The sequence below is a fragment of the Schistocerca gregaria genome, chromosome 2 (genome assembly GCF_023897955.1).
Source record: "Schistocerca gregaria isolate iqSchGreg1 chromosome 2, iqSchGreg1.2, whole genome shotgun sequence".
NCBI classification, from domain to species: domain Eukaryota; kingdom Metazoa; phylum Arthropoda; class Insecta; order Orthoptera; family Acrididae; genus Schistocerca; species Schistocerca gregaria.
Window position 1 is genome coordinate 597,709,777 of NC_064921.1, and position 14,361 is coordinate 597,724,137.

General features: G+C 37.3%; 1 protein-coding gene across 3 annotated transcripts in view; it reads right to left on the bottom strand.

Annotated features, from left to right (window-relative positions):
• LOC126334520 (cilia- and flagella-associated protein 52-like) overlaps positions 1-14,361 on the bottom strand; it is a 242,473-nt gene that overhangs the window by 128,205 nt on the left and 99,907 nt on the right. For all 3 annotated transcript variants that reach the window (XM_049996870.1, XM_049996872.1, XM_049996871.1), the window contains exons 6-8: positions 12,653-12,807; positions 327-496; positions 45-193 (exon numbers count right to left, since the gene is read on the bottom strand). In XM_049996870.1, coding sequence (XP_049852827.1) covers positions 45-193; positions 327-496; positions 12,653-12,807 — 474 coding nt within the window. The remainder of the gene's footprint in view (positions 1-44; positions 194-326; positions 497-12,652; positions 12,808-14,361) is intronic.

A 14,361-nucleotide genomic window follows, 5' to 3' on the forward strand; every position in this document is an offset into this window, starting at 1 on the left:
ATGAAATTGTTTGCTAATAAACAAACACAGTTATAGGTACATACCACTAATAATGCTCTTTCCATCACATGTAAAAACAATGCTGGCACATGTCAGATTAAGTACTGTTATCCTGAGCAGCTCCTTTAATGCTTTGGCATCCCATACCCTGATGTCATTTTTACTACTTGTTGCATAATACGCTGAGCACTTGCTGTAAACCAACATAAGTTTTATTATATTTTTACATGATGTTAATTATAGTCAGTGTGAACAAGAGTGACTGACATGACATATAATCTATGTAAAGTTAGAAGTGAAAGTTTTTCTATATGTTGTGTACTTACTATGGAAATGTGAGGTCGTATATGGCGTCTGTGTGGCATGTGATGTGAAGTGAAACATTAAATGTTGCAATATTTATAGTGTATATTTCACACTGGTCCGTCCCAGCTATGATTTCATCCCTCATAATCTTGACAGATGTAGCACCAGAATCCAGTTTTGCACTTTTTAGCTGTATGTGAGAAAAACACCTCCTATAGTACATCAAAATGTTAGTAAAGTGTCATTAAAACAATAGAATATTCTACAACTATGGATTTCATGCTAAAAATAATGATGCTTATAGAATTTCAGTTGTCATGAAAGCTTAAGATTAGTAATTACTTGTTTAATTAGTGGAAAGAGTAAAGGTAACAACACACCATATAGTTGAGGTACTGAGAAAACAATAGGTACAGAAACAAGATTGAAAACATCACTAACTTTATGTATGATGTTGTGTTTCACACCTAACTAGTACAGCATATATATAACTAGTACAGCATATATATACTCACACATACATCTTCAAGGTTACATCATCCTGACCAACTACACTGTACCAGTACTGAAGCTCAACTGAGATGAAGGCTGTGTTTGGTGGAGTGGGTAAGCAGAAAACAGGCAGGGAGGGGATGGGATGTTTGGAGCGAAGGGTGGCTGACAACATTCAGCAGACAGGACAGGAATGTGTCTTGGCAATCTCACTCTGAACAGGCAGAGGAGTTGCATGTGGCGCACACAATGACATGGGAGTTTATTGATTGGGAGAGATAAAATAGAGGAAGAGGAAGACAGAAGAAAAGAGCATTTGAGTGTAGAATGAGTGAAGTGGACAGAATGGAAACAGAGTTTAAGGTGAATGTGAGACATGAATAATTGAAGATTGAGACAAGGAGAGCTGCAAGGTCAAAGAATTAGATGAAAAGACAAATCTCATCTGTGTAATTCAGGGTAGTTCGTATTTCCCAATAGGAAACATAATTTATCTTATTCATTTCCTGGAAAATGTAAAAGAGTGGTTGGCAAATACTATGCAGTCATATGGATGAGGTGAATGCTAATTATGGAAGGAGTGGTATGTACTGCATACTTATGACACTGAGCAGTCAACAGCCACATAAACAAGATTAAGTGATTGCCAAGCTTTCAGATATGTCCTTCTGAGCTCACTGTCTTAAACACACAAAAAAGTGGTTTTGTTGTTGGGTAAGTGAAACCCAACTTGCACTTTTCTCACATGACATACTGAAAGCTTTGGATCATGATAATCAGGTAGATGCTGTATTTCTTGGTTTCCAAAAAGCACTTGACTCAGTACCAAACCTACATTTATTGCCAAAAGTACGATCATATGGGGTATCAAGTGAAAGTTGTGACTAGACTGAGAACTTTTTGGTAGGGAGCACACAACATGTCATCTTGGATGGGGAGCCATCATGAGTTGTAGAACTTCAGGTGCGCCTCAGGGAAGTGTGTTGGGACCCCCACTGTTCATGTTGTATATTAATCATCCTGGAGACAATATTAATAGGAACATCAGACTTTCTGCAGATGATACAATTATCTTTAATGAAGTACTGTCTGAAAAAAGTTGTATAAATATTCAGCCAGATTTCGATCAGATTTCAAGGTGGCGCAAGTATTAGCAACTTGCTTTAAATGTTCAGAAATGTAAAATTTTGCACTTCACAAAATGAAAAAATGTGGTATCCTATGACTATAATATCAATGATTCACTGTTGGAATTGGACAACTCAAACAAATACCTAGGTGTAAGACTTTTTAGGGATCAGAAATGGAGTGACACACAGCCTCAGTCATGGGCAAAGCAGGTGGTAGATTTCAGTTTACTGGTAGAATACCGGAGAAGTGCAATCAATCTACAAAGGAGATTACTTACAAATCACTTGTGTCACTGGTTCTAAAATATTGCTCAAGCGTGTGGGACCAGTATCACATAAGCCTACCAGGGAATATTTAAAGTATACAGAGAAGGGCAGTATGAATGATTGCAGGTTTCTTTAACCCATGGGAGAGTATCCAAGAGGTACTGAAGAAACTGAACTGGAACTCTCTTGAAGAAAGATGTAAACTGTTCTGAGAAAGTCTATTAACAAAGTCTCAAGAACTGGTTTTAAATGATTGCTCCAGGAATATATTACAAACTCCTAGCTATTGCTTACACAGGGATCATGAAGATAAGATTAGAGGAACTACTGCACTCACGGAGGCAGTCAAACAATCATCCTCCTGCACTTGATACATGAATGGAACAGGAAGAAACTGGTACGATGAGATGTACGCTCTGCCATGCACCTCATGGTGATTTGCAGCGTATGGATGTAAATGTAGATGTAGGCGTAGAATTGGGCGAGAGAAAAAAGGAGTATGTGAGGTAAAGGAAGGGGAGAAGGAGGCTGATGGCTGATGAGCCTGTTATGAAACAGGAATACACAATGAACTGGAGGAGTGGATTGGGAAATCATGAAATATGGAGGCTGCAGGGAGAATATTATAGGTATAGATTAATCAAATGAAAAAAAAACTTGATTCATGTGTATATTTCTTATCCACTTGACACATTCCAGTTCATAATGATTACCATGAGACTGATCAATGGAACACATAACTATCTAACTAACTAACAGACTGAGAAAGAGGATATGGATTGGTGTAGGACAGGGAAAAGCAGGTACTGAGGCTATGATGTCAGTAGGATCAAGTTATACATTGTCTGGACAATTGCAATTTACATTATTCAGAGAAGCTAGTATTTTAAGGAAGGATACAGATGGTATGGTTTGTGAAGCAGCAACTGTAGTCATTCGTGGTATGGTCAATGGGATGTTTTCTAGCCTTGAGCACAGCTTGGTTTTCCCTTTTGATTCAGGTGGACAAATAAAGGTGGTAATGATCATCTAACTGACTGCAGAGAAGTTACAGTGGAGCACGAATGTGGAACGATTGGTATCATAGGTGGCCCTGCACCTGTTGGAGTATTATATGCTTGTGATCATGCTGGAATAAAATGTACTGAGTGAGAAAGGTATTGCATCCAAGTTTTCCACAAGAATATGACCTATTTGGCAAAGATCTGGGAGTACACATAGCACAAAGATGTGAAATGAGATGTGAACTTTGCGAATAGAGAAATACATGTTCATCATGACTGTGCAGTTGTTCACTAATGTTCTTTGGCTCTAGGGACATTGAGAGCTAGGATGTACAAATGCTGGAACATGCACACTGTTCACGAGAGTTAACAGCCCTTCACTTCTACCTAATTCCACATCTAAGGAAAGTTTTGGCTAAAACACTTTTCTCAACTCATGAACAGGATAAGGCAGCTGTAGATATTTATACTAAAGATTCAAAATCACTTTTCAGGTATGGAATGTACTAACTGGAAAATGCTAGATGAAGTGATTTGACTAAAATAGCTCTATGTTAAAAAGTGAGAGCATTTTTGACTGAGAATACCAGTATCCTCCACTGCAAGTCCAAGGCATATTTACTTTGCCCTTAGACTAATGCACCATCTAGAAAGTTAATACTCTTACAGCAGGATCTAGGTAGATCTAACTCATTAATAAAAAATAAAAGCAGTATTTTGTCTAAAAGTAGGAGCTTTGTATTATGACAGATTTAATATTCTATTCTAGAAGTTTGTACTGGTACTCTCGCAATATGTTAGTTCAGTTAACTGGTTTCTGTTCAGCTAATAGAAATGTTGAAGAAAATTCCATTTAATTCCATAAATGAACTTTCTGATTACTGAAACGTAACACCAAAAGTATGATGCATGCAAAAGCAAGAAAACTGAAGTAACTGTCATTCAGTTTTGATAAACAGTATACAACTGTGTAAATTTAAATATAAAATTTAAAAATAAGAATCATAAACTATACAGAAGAACTTAATACACTGTAAAGAAGTCATCTATTTATTATCCTGTAACCTGTTCTACAGTATATATACACTAAATTGTAGAGTATACTATGTGCATGTCATTGTACAATCAAATGCAAGGTATTTATGTAATAATACAAAATGTATCAGCTATAATTCATTAAACAGGTGAAATAAATAAATATATATGAGACACTCCACCTAATATACAAACCTTCTTTTTTATGTAACTTCATGCTAATATATACAACAAAAAGCTGCTTTATTCTAAAAATATTGCAGATACAAAATGTTTGTTCAGTTTTGTCATGATAGCTTCATTCACAAATGCAGAAATGGCAACGTGGGTGGTTTAAATTCTATGAAACTTATTCAGCTCACATGATACTTGAACAGAACTGGTTCACAGGAAACAGCTAGAATGTTGATCTCATGCAGGTTCTTATTACACAATTTCAGACCAACAAAAATGACCAGCTGACATGAGAAGTCATAATGGTCATACATTGAACTAAACACATGAGTATAATTCATTGAGATCATAATGAGTAACATGTAGTTGCTGGCAGGGGACATGCTGTGGTGGGTGGAGGTTTGAGGTAGGGTTAAGATCACAAGGTCAATGGAGCACCACTCAGGAACATGGGTAACGATGGCTCAGAGGGATCCTCCCTTCTACCACCAGCATTTCTGAACTGCACAAAGAGACTTATCCTTACAACACATCCTCTAATCCCAAAATTATCCTGACCTCAACCTACAGTAACCTACTCTCACCACACCATTCACACAACAGTTCCTACTCCTTGTCCTATCATCTCGTCCCTTTCACATTCCTTCAACCTTTTAGGTGTTGTCCTGTGCCAATGTACCCACCCACCCTTTCCCATTCCCTGCTTCTCTCCTTTTCTCCTCTTCTTCATTTCCAACGCCAATTCCCCCACATGCCACCTCCTGATGCTGCATCCGGCAGCATCTATCCCTGTACACCCAGCCAGACAGCACTCTTCTCTCCCCCTACCCATACACTGCTATCGCTCCCCTTTCCTGCTCCATTCCAGGTTGCTATTCACATGACAGTTGCTTTCTGGTCACAGCTGCTGATGGTAGCGGTCATGTCTGCATAAAATGAGCTTGCTTGTATGAAGGTGTGTCTGATTTCTTTACTGAAGAAGGTTTTGACCAAAACCTACAATGTATAACACTCTTTTCATTGTGTCTTTCGGCAACTCAGTGGGTCAACTTTACAGTAAGTAGCAGTCTATCCTTTTCCTAATGTTGTTGGTTTTCCAATCTAGTTTCCACTGTTTGATTCTTTACTTCTATACACATATAACAAACATTTTCCTCATAATAAGCATCTCATTCCTTATCTATCTTCTCCATCTCCTCTGTAGTTATAAAAATAAAATACCAGTCTCATTTCTTAAAGATCCTTTTCTTCTACTCTAAATCTGCCTGGTCTGTTTCTATAGCTCATACTTGTTTAAACATATTCACATTACTTGCCTGTAAATTTGTCTTTCTTGCTTGTAGATGAGCTACTGCAGGTAATATAATTCACTATGTTTCCTCTAGGGTAGCCCCTTGTGGAACTGACAACAATGTGTTCAACACACTAATAATTACATAAAACCCAACAAATAACAAGAGAACAAAATAAAATGATGGCATGGACACCTAAATATACTACCAGTATCACAATTACTACAACATGACTTTCACCCAGACGGCTACTCATAACTATCATTATCACATATTTAAACAAATAAATCATACTGCTGCCTACAATGAAGTCCATTGCCCATTCAAAATGGCACAAATTAGCACACATAATCAGAACATCATCTGCATTCACCTCCTTCAGGTTATACATACAAATAGAACTAGACACCTGGCAAAACACAACCCACAGCAAGCGTAGTTGCTCGGTCAGAAAAATATAGAGGTTAACACACTGTTCTGCAACTAAATGTAGCAGCCGGCTGGGTAGATGGTACAGTGGGTGGTGGTTGAAAGTCTGATCAAAGTCAAGACGTCAAGAGAGCACTAGAAAGGAATATGTGTAAAGCTGACACAGAGTAGATGCTTACCTGATGTTGGAAGGCATTATTGAAACAATATTAAAACAAACTATTTTCCACAGAAAAAATTACATTTAATGTACCAATGTTCAGGCTGTCAGTACTGAAGTGGCAGGAATAAGTGAGCCACCGCGGCATGCCCTGATAAGCATGGGCTCACTGCCGGCATGGTGCCAAATCAGCTCCATGATATTATAAGGCCAATGGCCCATTGTAATTGTGTGAGGCTGCACCTGCACTGCATGCAGCCGCACACTGCTACTAAGAGAAAATGACCAGGGTGCCCGAGACCCAGTCATGTACTGCACACAAGTAGGGCAGCCACCAGCAATGGTGTTTGTCATCAGAAGCAGATGATGGGCAGCCATGTCGACTCTCCCCTCGTGATGACAAAAGAACCGCTGCATGTACCAGATGGGAACCAGAGGCCCTTGGGGCAGAAGGTGACAGTAGTTAAGCTGAGCCCTCCACACGGCCCACAGGTCAATGTTACCTAAGTTCTCCCCATTAGTCTCAGCATGGATGTAATTCTGCTGTGCTGCTGGCTTGAGCACCAGGCCCATACAGTGTGTAACAATCACTTCCATATTCCCTGCAGTATCAGTGGTAATTCCTCACTGGCATTCCCTATGGTCACTGACCAGTTACGTCCTACCTTTTACATTGTCAGAGAAGATGTCTAAAGTTTACCAAGCTGCGGGAGGTATACTGTTCCAAGGCACTTTAAACAAGTTAAAATTAAATCACCACATTGACTCATTAATCAGGAAGTGGTGTTCAGCTGTATTTTGACTTATACACAAAGGTGTTCAGCTATTTTGTACTTTCTCATTCCCTATTGTTGTACAGAATTACCATTTGGCAATGCACATATGCCAAACAAAGCAGCTTTTCAGTAAAAGCAGGCAGAAAGAATATTGTGTAGTGTAGGAGTCCATACATCTTGCCAAGTCATTTCTAAAGAATTTAGAACTGCCTACATTTATTTCTCAGTGCACTTATTCCCTAATGATTTTTGTAGCTGATCACAAATTTTTTTTTATCTCTATTGTGATTTTTACTATAACAATATTACACAAAAATAATTTTAATGTTGGCTTTTCCTCCTTGTTCAGGATTCAGATGGCAGTTATGTACTTTGATTCATAGATGTTCTACAAGTGCCAGCCTACGAAAAGCAAGAAACTGAGAATCCCAACTAATTTGGAAAAAATTAAAAAATCTTCCTCATCAGCCACTTCTTTTACATAACATTATCTGAATTCAAGGACTGAAAACTTTTGCTGTAAATTTACATGACAAGTATTAATGTGTTGTAAACAGGAATAAACTGAATCAGTGTAATCAAATAAACATTAATGAGTAATATGAAAGTGTGCTGAAAAGTAATGCCTCCGAATTTTTCATTCTGTTCTTAATATTGGTTGAGATATTGCATGTCATGCTTATTACTCTGCCAACTTTCCCACTTCACAGATGCAAGCTGTAACTGTCTGCCACTAGAGGGCTCTGAATTGTAACGTGTAACATGGAGATTTGTAACATAACTATGTCAGTGCTGTGCAAAACAGTTTACTGCAATCAAGTTTCTAAACACAGAAAAGTACCTCCAATTGAAACCCATATGAGAATGAAGCTGTTGCACTGACGGGTTCCTTAATGACACTGCAGCAGGTGATGAAGTTCACCATTCTGACTCTGAAAAGGAGACAGCATTGATGGAGTTCCACCACAAAGAATCACTGACACTGAAACATTCAAGACTATGCCATCACCAGTCAGTCATGCTCAGAGTGTTCTGAGATGTTTGATGTGTGTTATATTTGGAATTCATGACTAAATGCACCACCATAAACTCTGTAAGGTACTGTTAGACCCTTAGAAAACTGAAAGCATGAATTTCTAAGAGTTCATTCATACATTGAACAATCTCCCCTTCAGCATGGCAATGTCAGACCATACTCAAATGCTGTGACATCTGCAACAATATGGCACCTTGGGTCCACTCACTGTCATTGGTCATCTTCCCCACAGTCCTGACTTGGCCCCTTCCAATTTTCATCTGTTCCCAAAACTTAATGAATCTCTTTGATAGTGATGAAGTGCTGCAAGCAGAGCTGAGGCTGTAGCTCCATCAACAAAGTCAAACATGCTACAGCAGTGGTATCAACAAATTGGTTTCTCCTTGGGAGAAATGTGTTCATTACCAGAGGGAAAATGTTCAGAAAAAAATGTGTAGAAATGAAGAATAAAGATGGAGAATGTTAATGTAGTTTGTTTTATTAAAATGCTTTAAGAATTTTCAAATTAAAAATTTGGAGACATTACTTTTAAGTGTGCCCTCATAGTAGATAAACAACAGCTATTTCACATAACTGACAAAACAGCAACACTTTTGAAAGTAGGTTACATTAAGTGACTGTGACTGTTGTTAATACAGGATACAGTTTAATTTTCTACAAGTTAGCTTAGGTTAGGTTAGTGATTTTTAACGTCCCGTCGACAACGAGGTCATTAGAGACAGAGCGCAAGCTCGGGTTAGGGAAGGATGGGGAAGGAAATCGGCCATGCCCTTTCAAAGAAATTATCCCAGCATTTGCCTGAAACGACTTAGGGAAATCACGGAAAACCTAAATCAGGATGGCTGGAGATGGGATTGAACCGTCGTCCTCCTGAATGAGAGTCCAGTGTGCTGACCACTGCGCCACCTCGCTCGGTTTTCTACAAGTGATTCATCTTCTGTTAAAGGATAGCTTGACTCACACCACATTCCAAACATTCTCTTCCAGACAGGATCTATGGAACATGATGAATTCATTAATGAGTGACTATGGCTCATTCAACTGAAATTTTTATCTACTACAGAAATTGAGGGCTCAGTTATATAAAAAAACCAATGACTCTGGAAAAATTAGGAGCCATTTTATTGGTCAATAGTTTCACACATCTGTTCTACTCCTTTCTGATGGTTTTTGTAATAAGCAATAAACATGACAATAAAAGCAATATGTTACACAAATACATGGAAAATATCATTTCTTATCAAAAATTGGTGTCAAAACTTATATAAAGTTACTTTTGAAACAATTTACATAAGTAAGAAGAGGAAGGAATAGGAAGAAAGGAAAACAAGGCCATGTTTATTCATATACTACATTTATATTAAAAACAAAGATTCCAAGACTTACCAAGCGGGAAAGCGCCGGCAGACAGGCACAATGAACAAAACACACAAACACACACACAGAATTACTAGCTTTCGCAACCGATGGTTGCTTCTTCAGGAAGGAGAGGGAAAGACGAAAGGATGTGGGTTTTAAGGGAGAGGGTAAGGAGTCATTCCAATCCCGGGAGCGGAAAGACTTCCCTTAGGGGAAAAAAAAGACAGGTGTACACTCGCGCGCACAAACACACACACACACACACACACACACACACACACATATCCATCCTCACATACACAGACACAAGCAGACATATTTCTGCTTGTGTCTGTGTATGTGCGGATGGATATGTGTGTGTGTGTGCGCGAGTGTACACCTGTCTTTTTTTTTTCCCCTAAGGGAAGTCTTTCCGCTCCCGGGATTGGAATGACTCCTTACCCTCTCCCTTAAAACCCACATCCTTTCGTCTTTCCCTCTCCTTCCTGAAGAAGCAACCATCGGTTGCGAAAGCTAGTAATTCTGTGTGTGTGTTTGTGTGTTTTGTTCATTGTGCCTGTCTGCCGGCACTTCCCCGCTTGGTAAGTCTTGGAATCTTTGTTTTTAATGTATTTTTCCCATGTGGAAGTTTCTTTCTATTTTATTTACATATACTACATTTAGATATTTTAACTAAGGAATTTCACATCAATACAGTTTTTAAAAGCTGTTTTTAATGTATCACATTCTTGTAATACACATTTGCTTAACTTTGCAGAGAGGCTGTTAACTGTATTAAAAGGAAGATTCACATGAGAAGACTATTATTACAGGGAGACTGGATGCCTGGCCAGAACTTACCTCCAGAAGATAAAATTCTTAGTACTGCCAAGACACATATGTAATTAGGAGAGAAAACTATCCAACATTTTGGAACTCTTCATTCAAGGAAGGAAAAGCGAGATGTATTGAAAAGATTAGAAGGGAGGGGCACGTAACTCAGGCATGAGGTTGAGAACAACCTACCTATTGTAATAAAGGGAACATCTCTTTTCCTAAAGTCTCCCCCTTTGCCTTTGTCTCCACTCATCCTCATGAAAATTGGGTGTTTAGGTGATCTGCTCTCACTTTTCAACCTTATCTGATCAATCACACTTTTCCTTCCTGAGGAAGGCACATACACGTTCCAAAAGCTACTACCAAAATGTTCCACTTTTAAGTGTTTCTGCCAGTAGCACATGTAAGCTTTCCTTATGGAAGTAACTTTAGAAATTTATGGACAGAGTGTAGAGCATAGGATCCAGCACAACATAATCCTGTTTTGCACTGCAGAGGTAAATATCCTTATACACATTAATCCTGTTTTGCACTGCAGAGGTAAGTATCTATATACATATATAAATATGAAATAGATAGCTACTGAATAATTAAATGGGAGGAGAGCAATTTTTTTACAAAAATGGGTCTACCTAAGTGTGTTATAATTAAATGGGAGGAGAGCAATTAAAAAAAAATGGGTCTACCTATGTGTGTTTGTATTTTTTATAGATATTATAATAAAGTAATTCCAAATTCTGTGATTAATAAGATGAAGATTAGCATAATTGATAATACTTCATGTAGCAAAAGAACAGATTTAGAACAGCCGTTTTTTCCTTTGATTTTTTTCAGTTCAGTGGCAGTTCTCTTTTTCAGTGTGATCTGCAGATTGCAAAGTGAATATGACTAAATTTAAAGGACATCAAAATTGTAAGGCTTTTGGATTATTAAGCACTTTAAGCACAATATTGAACCCAGCATTTCGAAATACACTAATACGTTATGTGAAGAAATCAAAAATATTCTGCAATAAAACATTTATGTTTTAAGTGTAAAAATTTCATTTTAATCACTTAAAAACAAATATGAGATGTGTGCAGAAAATAAGTACTGTTTCATTCTACTGCCATCACAGCACTATAGTTGCATTTCCACACACTCACACTCATCTTTCTGGTTCATTTTCCTTCCACTGACTCCACTACAGCTGAAATGTGTTGTGTTTATATTTAAAAGTGATTGTTCAAAATGTTTAAGATAATCTCTGAACCCATTTAGTGTGAAGTGTGTTCTGCGACATAGTTTTTGAGACTCAAGAACGTTAAACCTGCTAAAATTCATATTTAACTTATAGCGATTTATGGTGAAAATGTAATTACTCATTTAATGGTTAGAAAATGTGTGAGACAATTCAATGATTGACCATTTCAGCCTCAAGAACGTTAAGCCAGCTAAAATTCATATTTAACTTATGGCGATATATGGTGAAAATCTAATTACTTATGGAATGGTGAGAAAATGGGTGAGACAATTCAATGATTGACCAACCAATGTTGATGATGGAGCATGGAGGGGGCAGCCTACTGTTCTCAATGATGGTTTGGATGAGAAAGTGAATGAGAAAATTTGTGAAAACAGACAGTACACACTAAGATTGTTTGGAAAGAGTTCCCACAAATTTTAAAAACTTTTGCATGAGATTGTCAAAAATCACATTTTTGCAAATTATGTTGCCAGTGGGTTCTCAAAATTCTCACAGGTGTCCACAAAATGAAGATACTTGGCAGTGCTTTGGCATTCTTACCTGATAAAGAGATGATGGAGATGAATTTTTAAATAATATTGTGCCTAGTGATGAAACTTAGGTTTGTCATGTCACTCCAGAATCATAAACAACATTCAATGAAACTGAGGTACACATAACCGCAAAAGACAAAAATTCAAAACAAAATTGTCAGCACAAATAATCATGTGCCCTGTGTTCTGGAATAAATGTGATATGATAACTGCAAAACACTGAGAAAACTTCTGTATGCAATCCAAATCAATAGGCATGGAGTGCCAAGCAAGCCATTGTGTTATTTCATGACAAAGCATATCCCCATTCTGTTAGTGTCACTCAAAACCTTATTCAGCAGTTTGATTGGGAGCATTTCAATCACCCGCCGTACAGCCCTGATCTCACACATTCTGCCTACTACTTGTTCTTGAAGCATGATTTTGGAGGAACGCGCTTTGACAGCGATGATGAGCAAAGAATGGTGTTCAGCAGTAGTTGTCTTGACTAGCAGTATCTTTCTATGAAGACAGCATAGGAAGGTTGGTTTCCCGTTATGTAAAAAAATAGTCTAGCGAATCAATCTTAGTAAGAAATACACATACACACATACTTACTGCAACAAGCTTCGGTGTTGTAGGCAGCCGTAATGCACTTTTTTTTAGACTCACAGGACTGCTTCTTTCCTTCACTAATTCTACAGTTCCATCCCCTGCAGCAACAACAATCTTTGTAGTGCATTTTTCAGTGAGTAATGTCAAGGCTGTAACACCTGTAAATCAGTACACAGTTTATAAGAAAACATCAACACTACATTATTTCAGGAAAACTGTTTTCTGCAATTTCAGACATTATTTTCAGTTATCATCATTCTCACTAAAAATAGTAAGTTTACATGCATTATTTAATTTTCATTTTCTCATCACCAAGAAGTTTACATGCATTATTTAATTTTCATTTTCTCATCACCAAGAAGTTTACATGCATTATTTAATTTTCATTTTCTCATCATCAAGACAATCGTCCGCTTAAGTGTTTGTTAATACATATATACTGCCATACCACATTCAATATGAATCAGACCTGACTGATTGAAATCTTTGGAAACCAAATTTATGAACTTCCCTGGTACGAGTGTAAGTAAACAATACAGAAGAAATTCATGTCCAAACATATGACTAACTGATGGGAACTTTAGTGATGATTAGATGTGCCAACCTTCTGGAATCATCGTTATTACTGTTGATGCACATCCATGAACACTGACATCCCTCAGCGCATGGCTTTGCCACTACTGAACACTATCTATCTCAACAACTTACAGACTCAAAATGCTTCATCTCATTCCTTACACACCTTACCAACTACATCCTGAATTTTACTTAGTAATTTATCATGATTTTGTGGAATTTTTGACAATGCACACAGTAGAGAAACAGATCTATAGTCTGACATTTTCTCTTAGTTTTCTTTTTTGTGAAGCACTTATAGCAGTTTTTAATCTGGTGAAAAGTTTCCTGTTGAAGACAGGTTTACAAAAGTATGTCACTGGTTCAGAGATTATGTTTGTACAGTTTTTACAGCTAACTATGGTATATTATGTATTCCTGATGAGTGTTTTGGTTTTGGAAGCTTGATTTTTTGCTGTACATACTGTATATTTGTTGCCATGGGAAATAGTGTGTTATGAGATATAGTGTGTTATCTACGTGTTCAATGTTTTATGGGTGACTTTTGCACAGTTTTTCCTGCCACATTTACCAAATAGCTGTTAAACACACTAGCAACATCCTTCAGTTCGCTGATAATTTGCAAATTTTCATTCAATTGTATGTTATTAATTTTAGTTTTGTTACTTTCTGTTCGTTTCTTTACAACTTTTCAATTAGTCTTCATTTTGTTGAAAGTCTTTCTAATTCAGGTGGTGTGTGATATATTTTAGTAATTCTGAACAGGAATCATATCTCTGCACATAATTTGCTAATACCTGGAGTGATCCATTTGTTTGAGCAAGTGATTTTTGTTCTTCTTGTATTAAGTGAAAATGCTACACGAAAATTATATTTATTGTATCAATAAAGATATTAAATTACTCTGACATATTTCCAGCAGTGTAATTTCCTCCCATTACTCTTTTTTAAAGTAATTTCTAAACAGCTTAGTTTTGTGATCACTGTAAGTGTACCTGTCAGAGTTTATTAGCCTTATCACTTTGAATATGGAAAGTTACCAGTCATCCACAGTGGTCTCCAAGTCCCGTTTTACTGTTTCTGCTTTCTAATGTTTTTGATTAGAGTTAATTGTTATGTGTTTGTATAACAAGTCT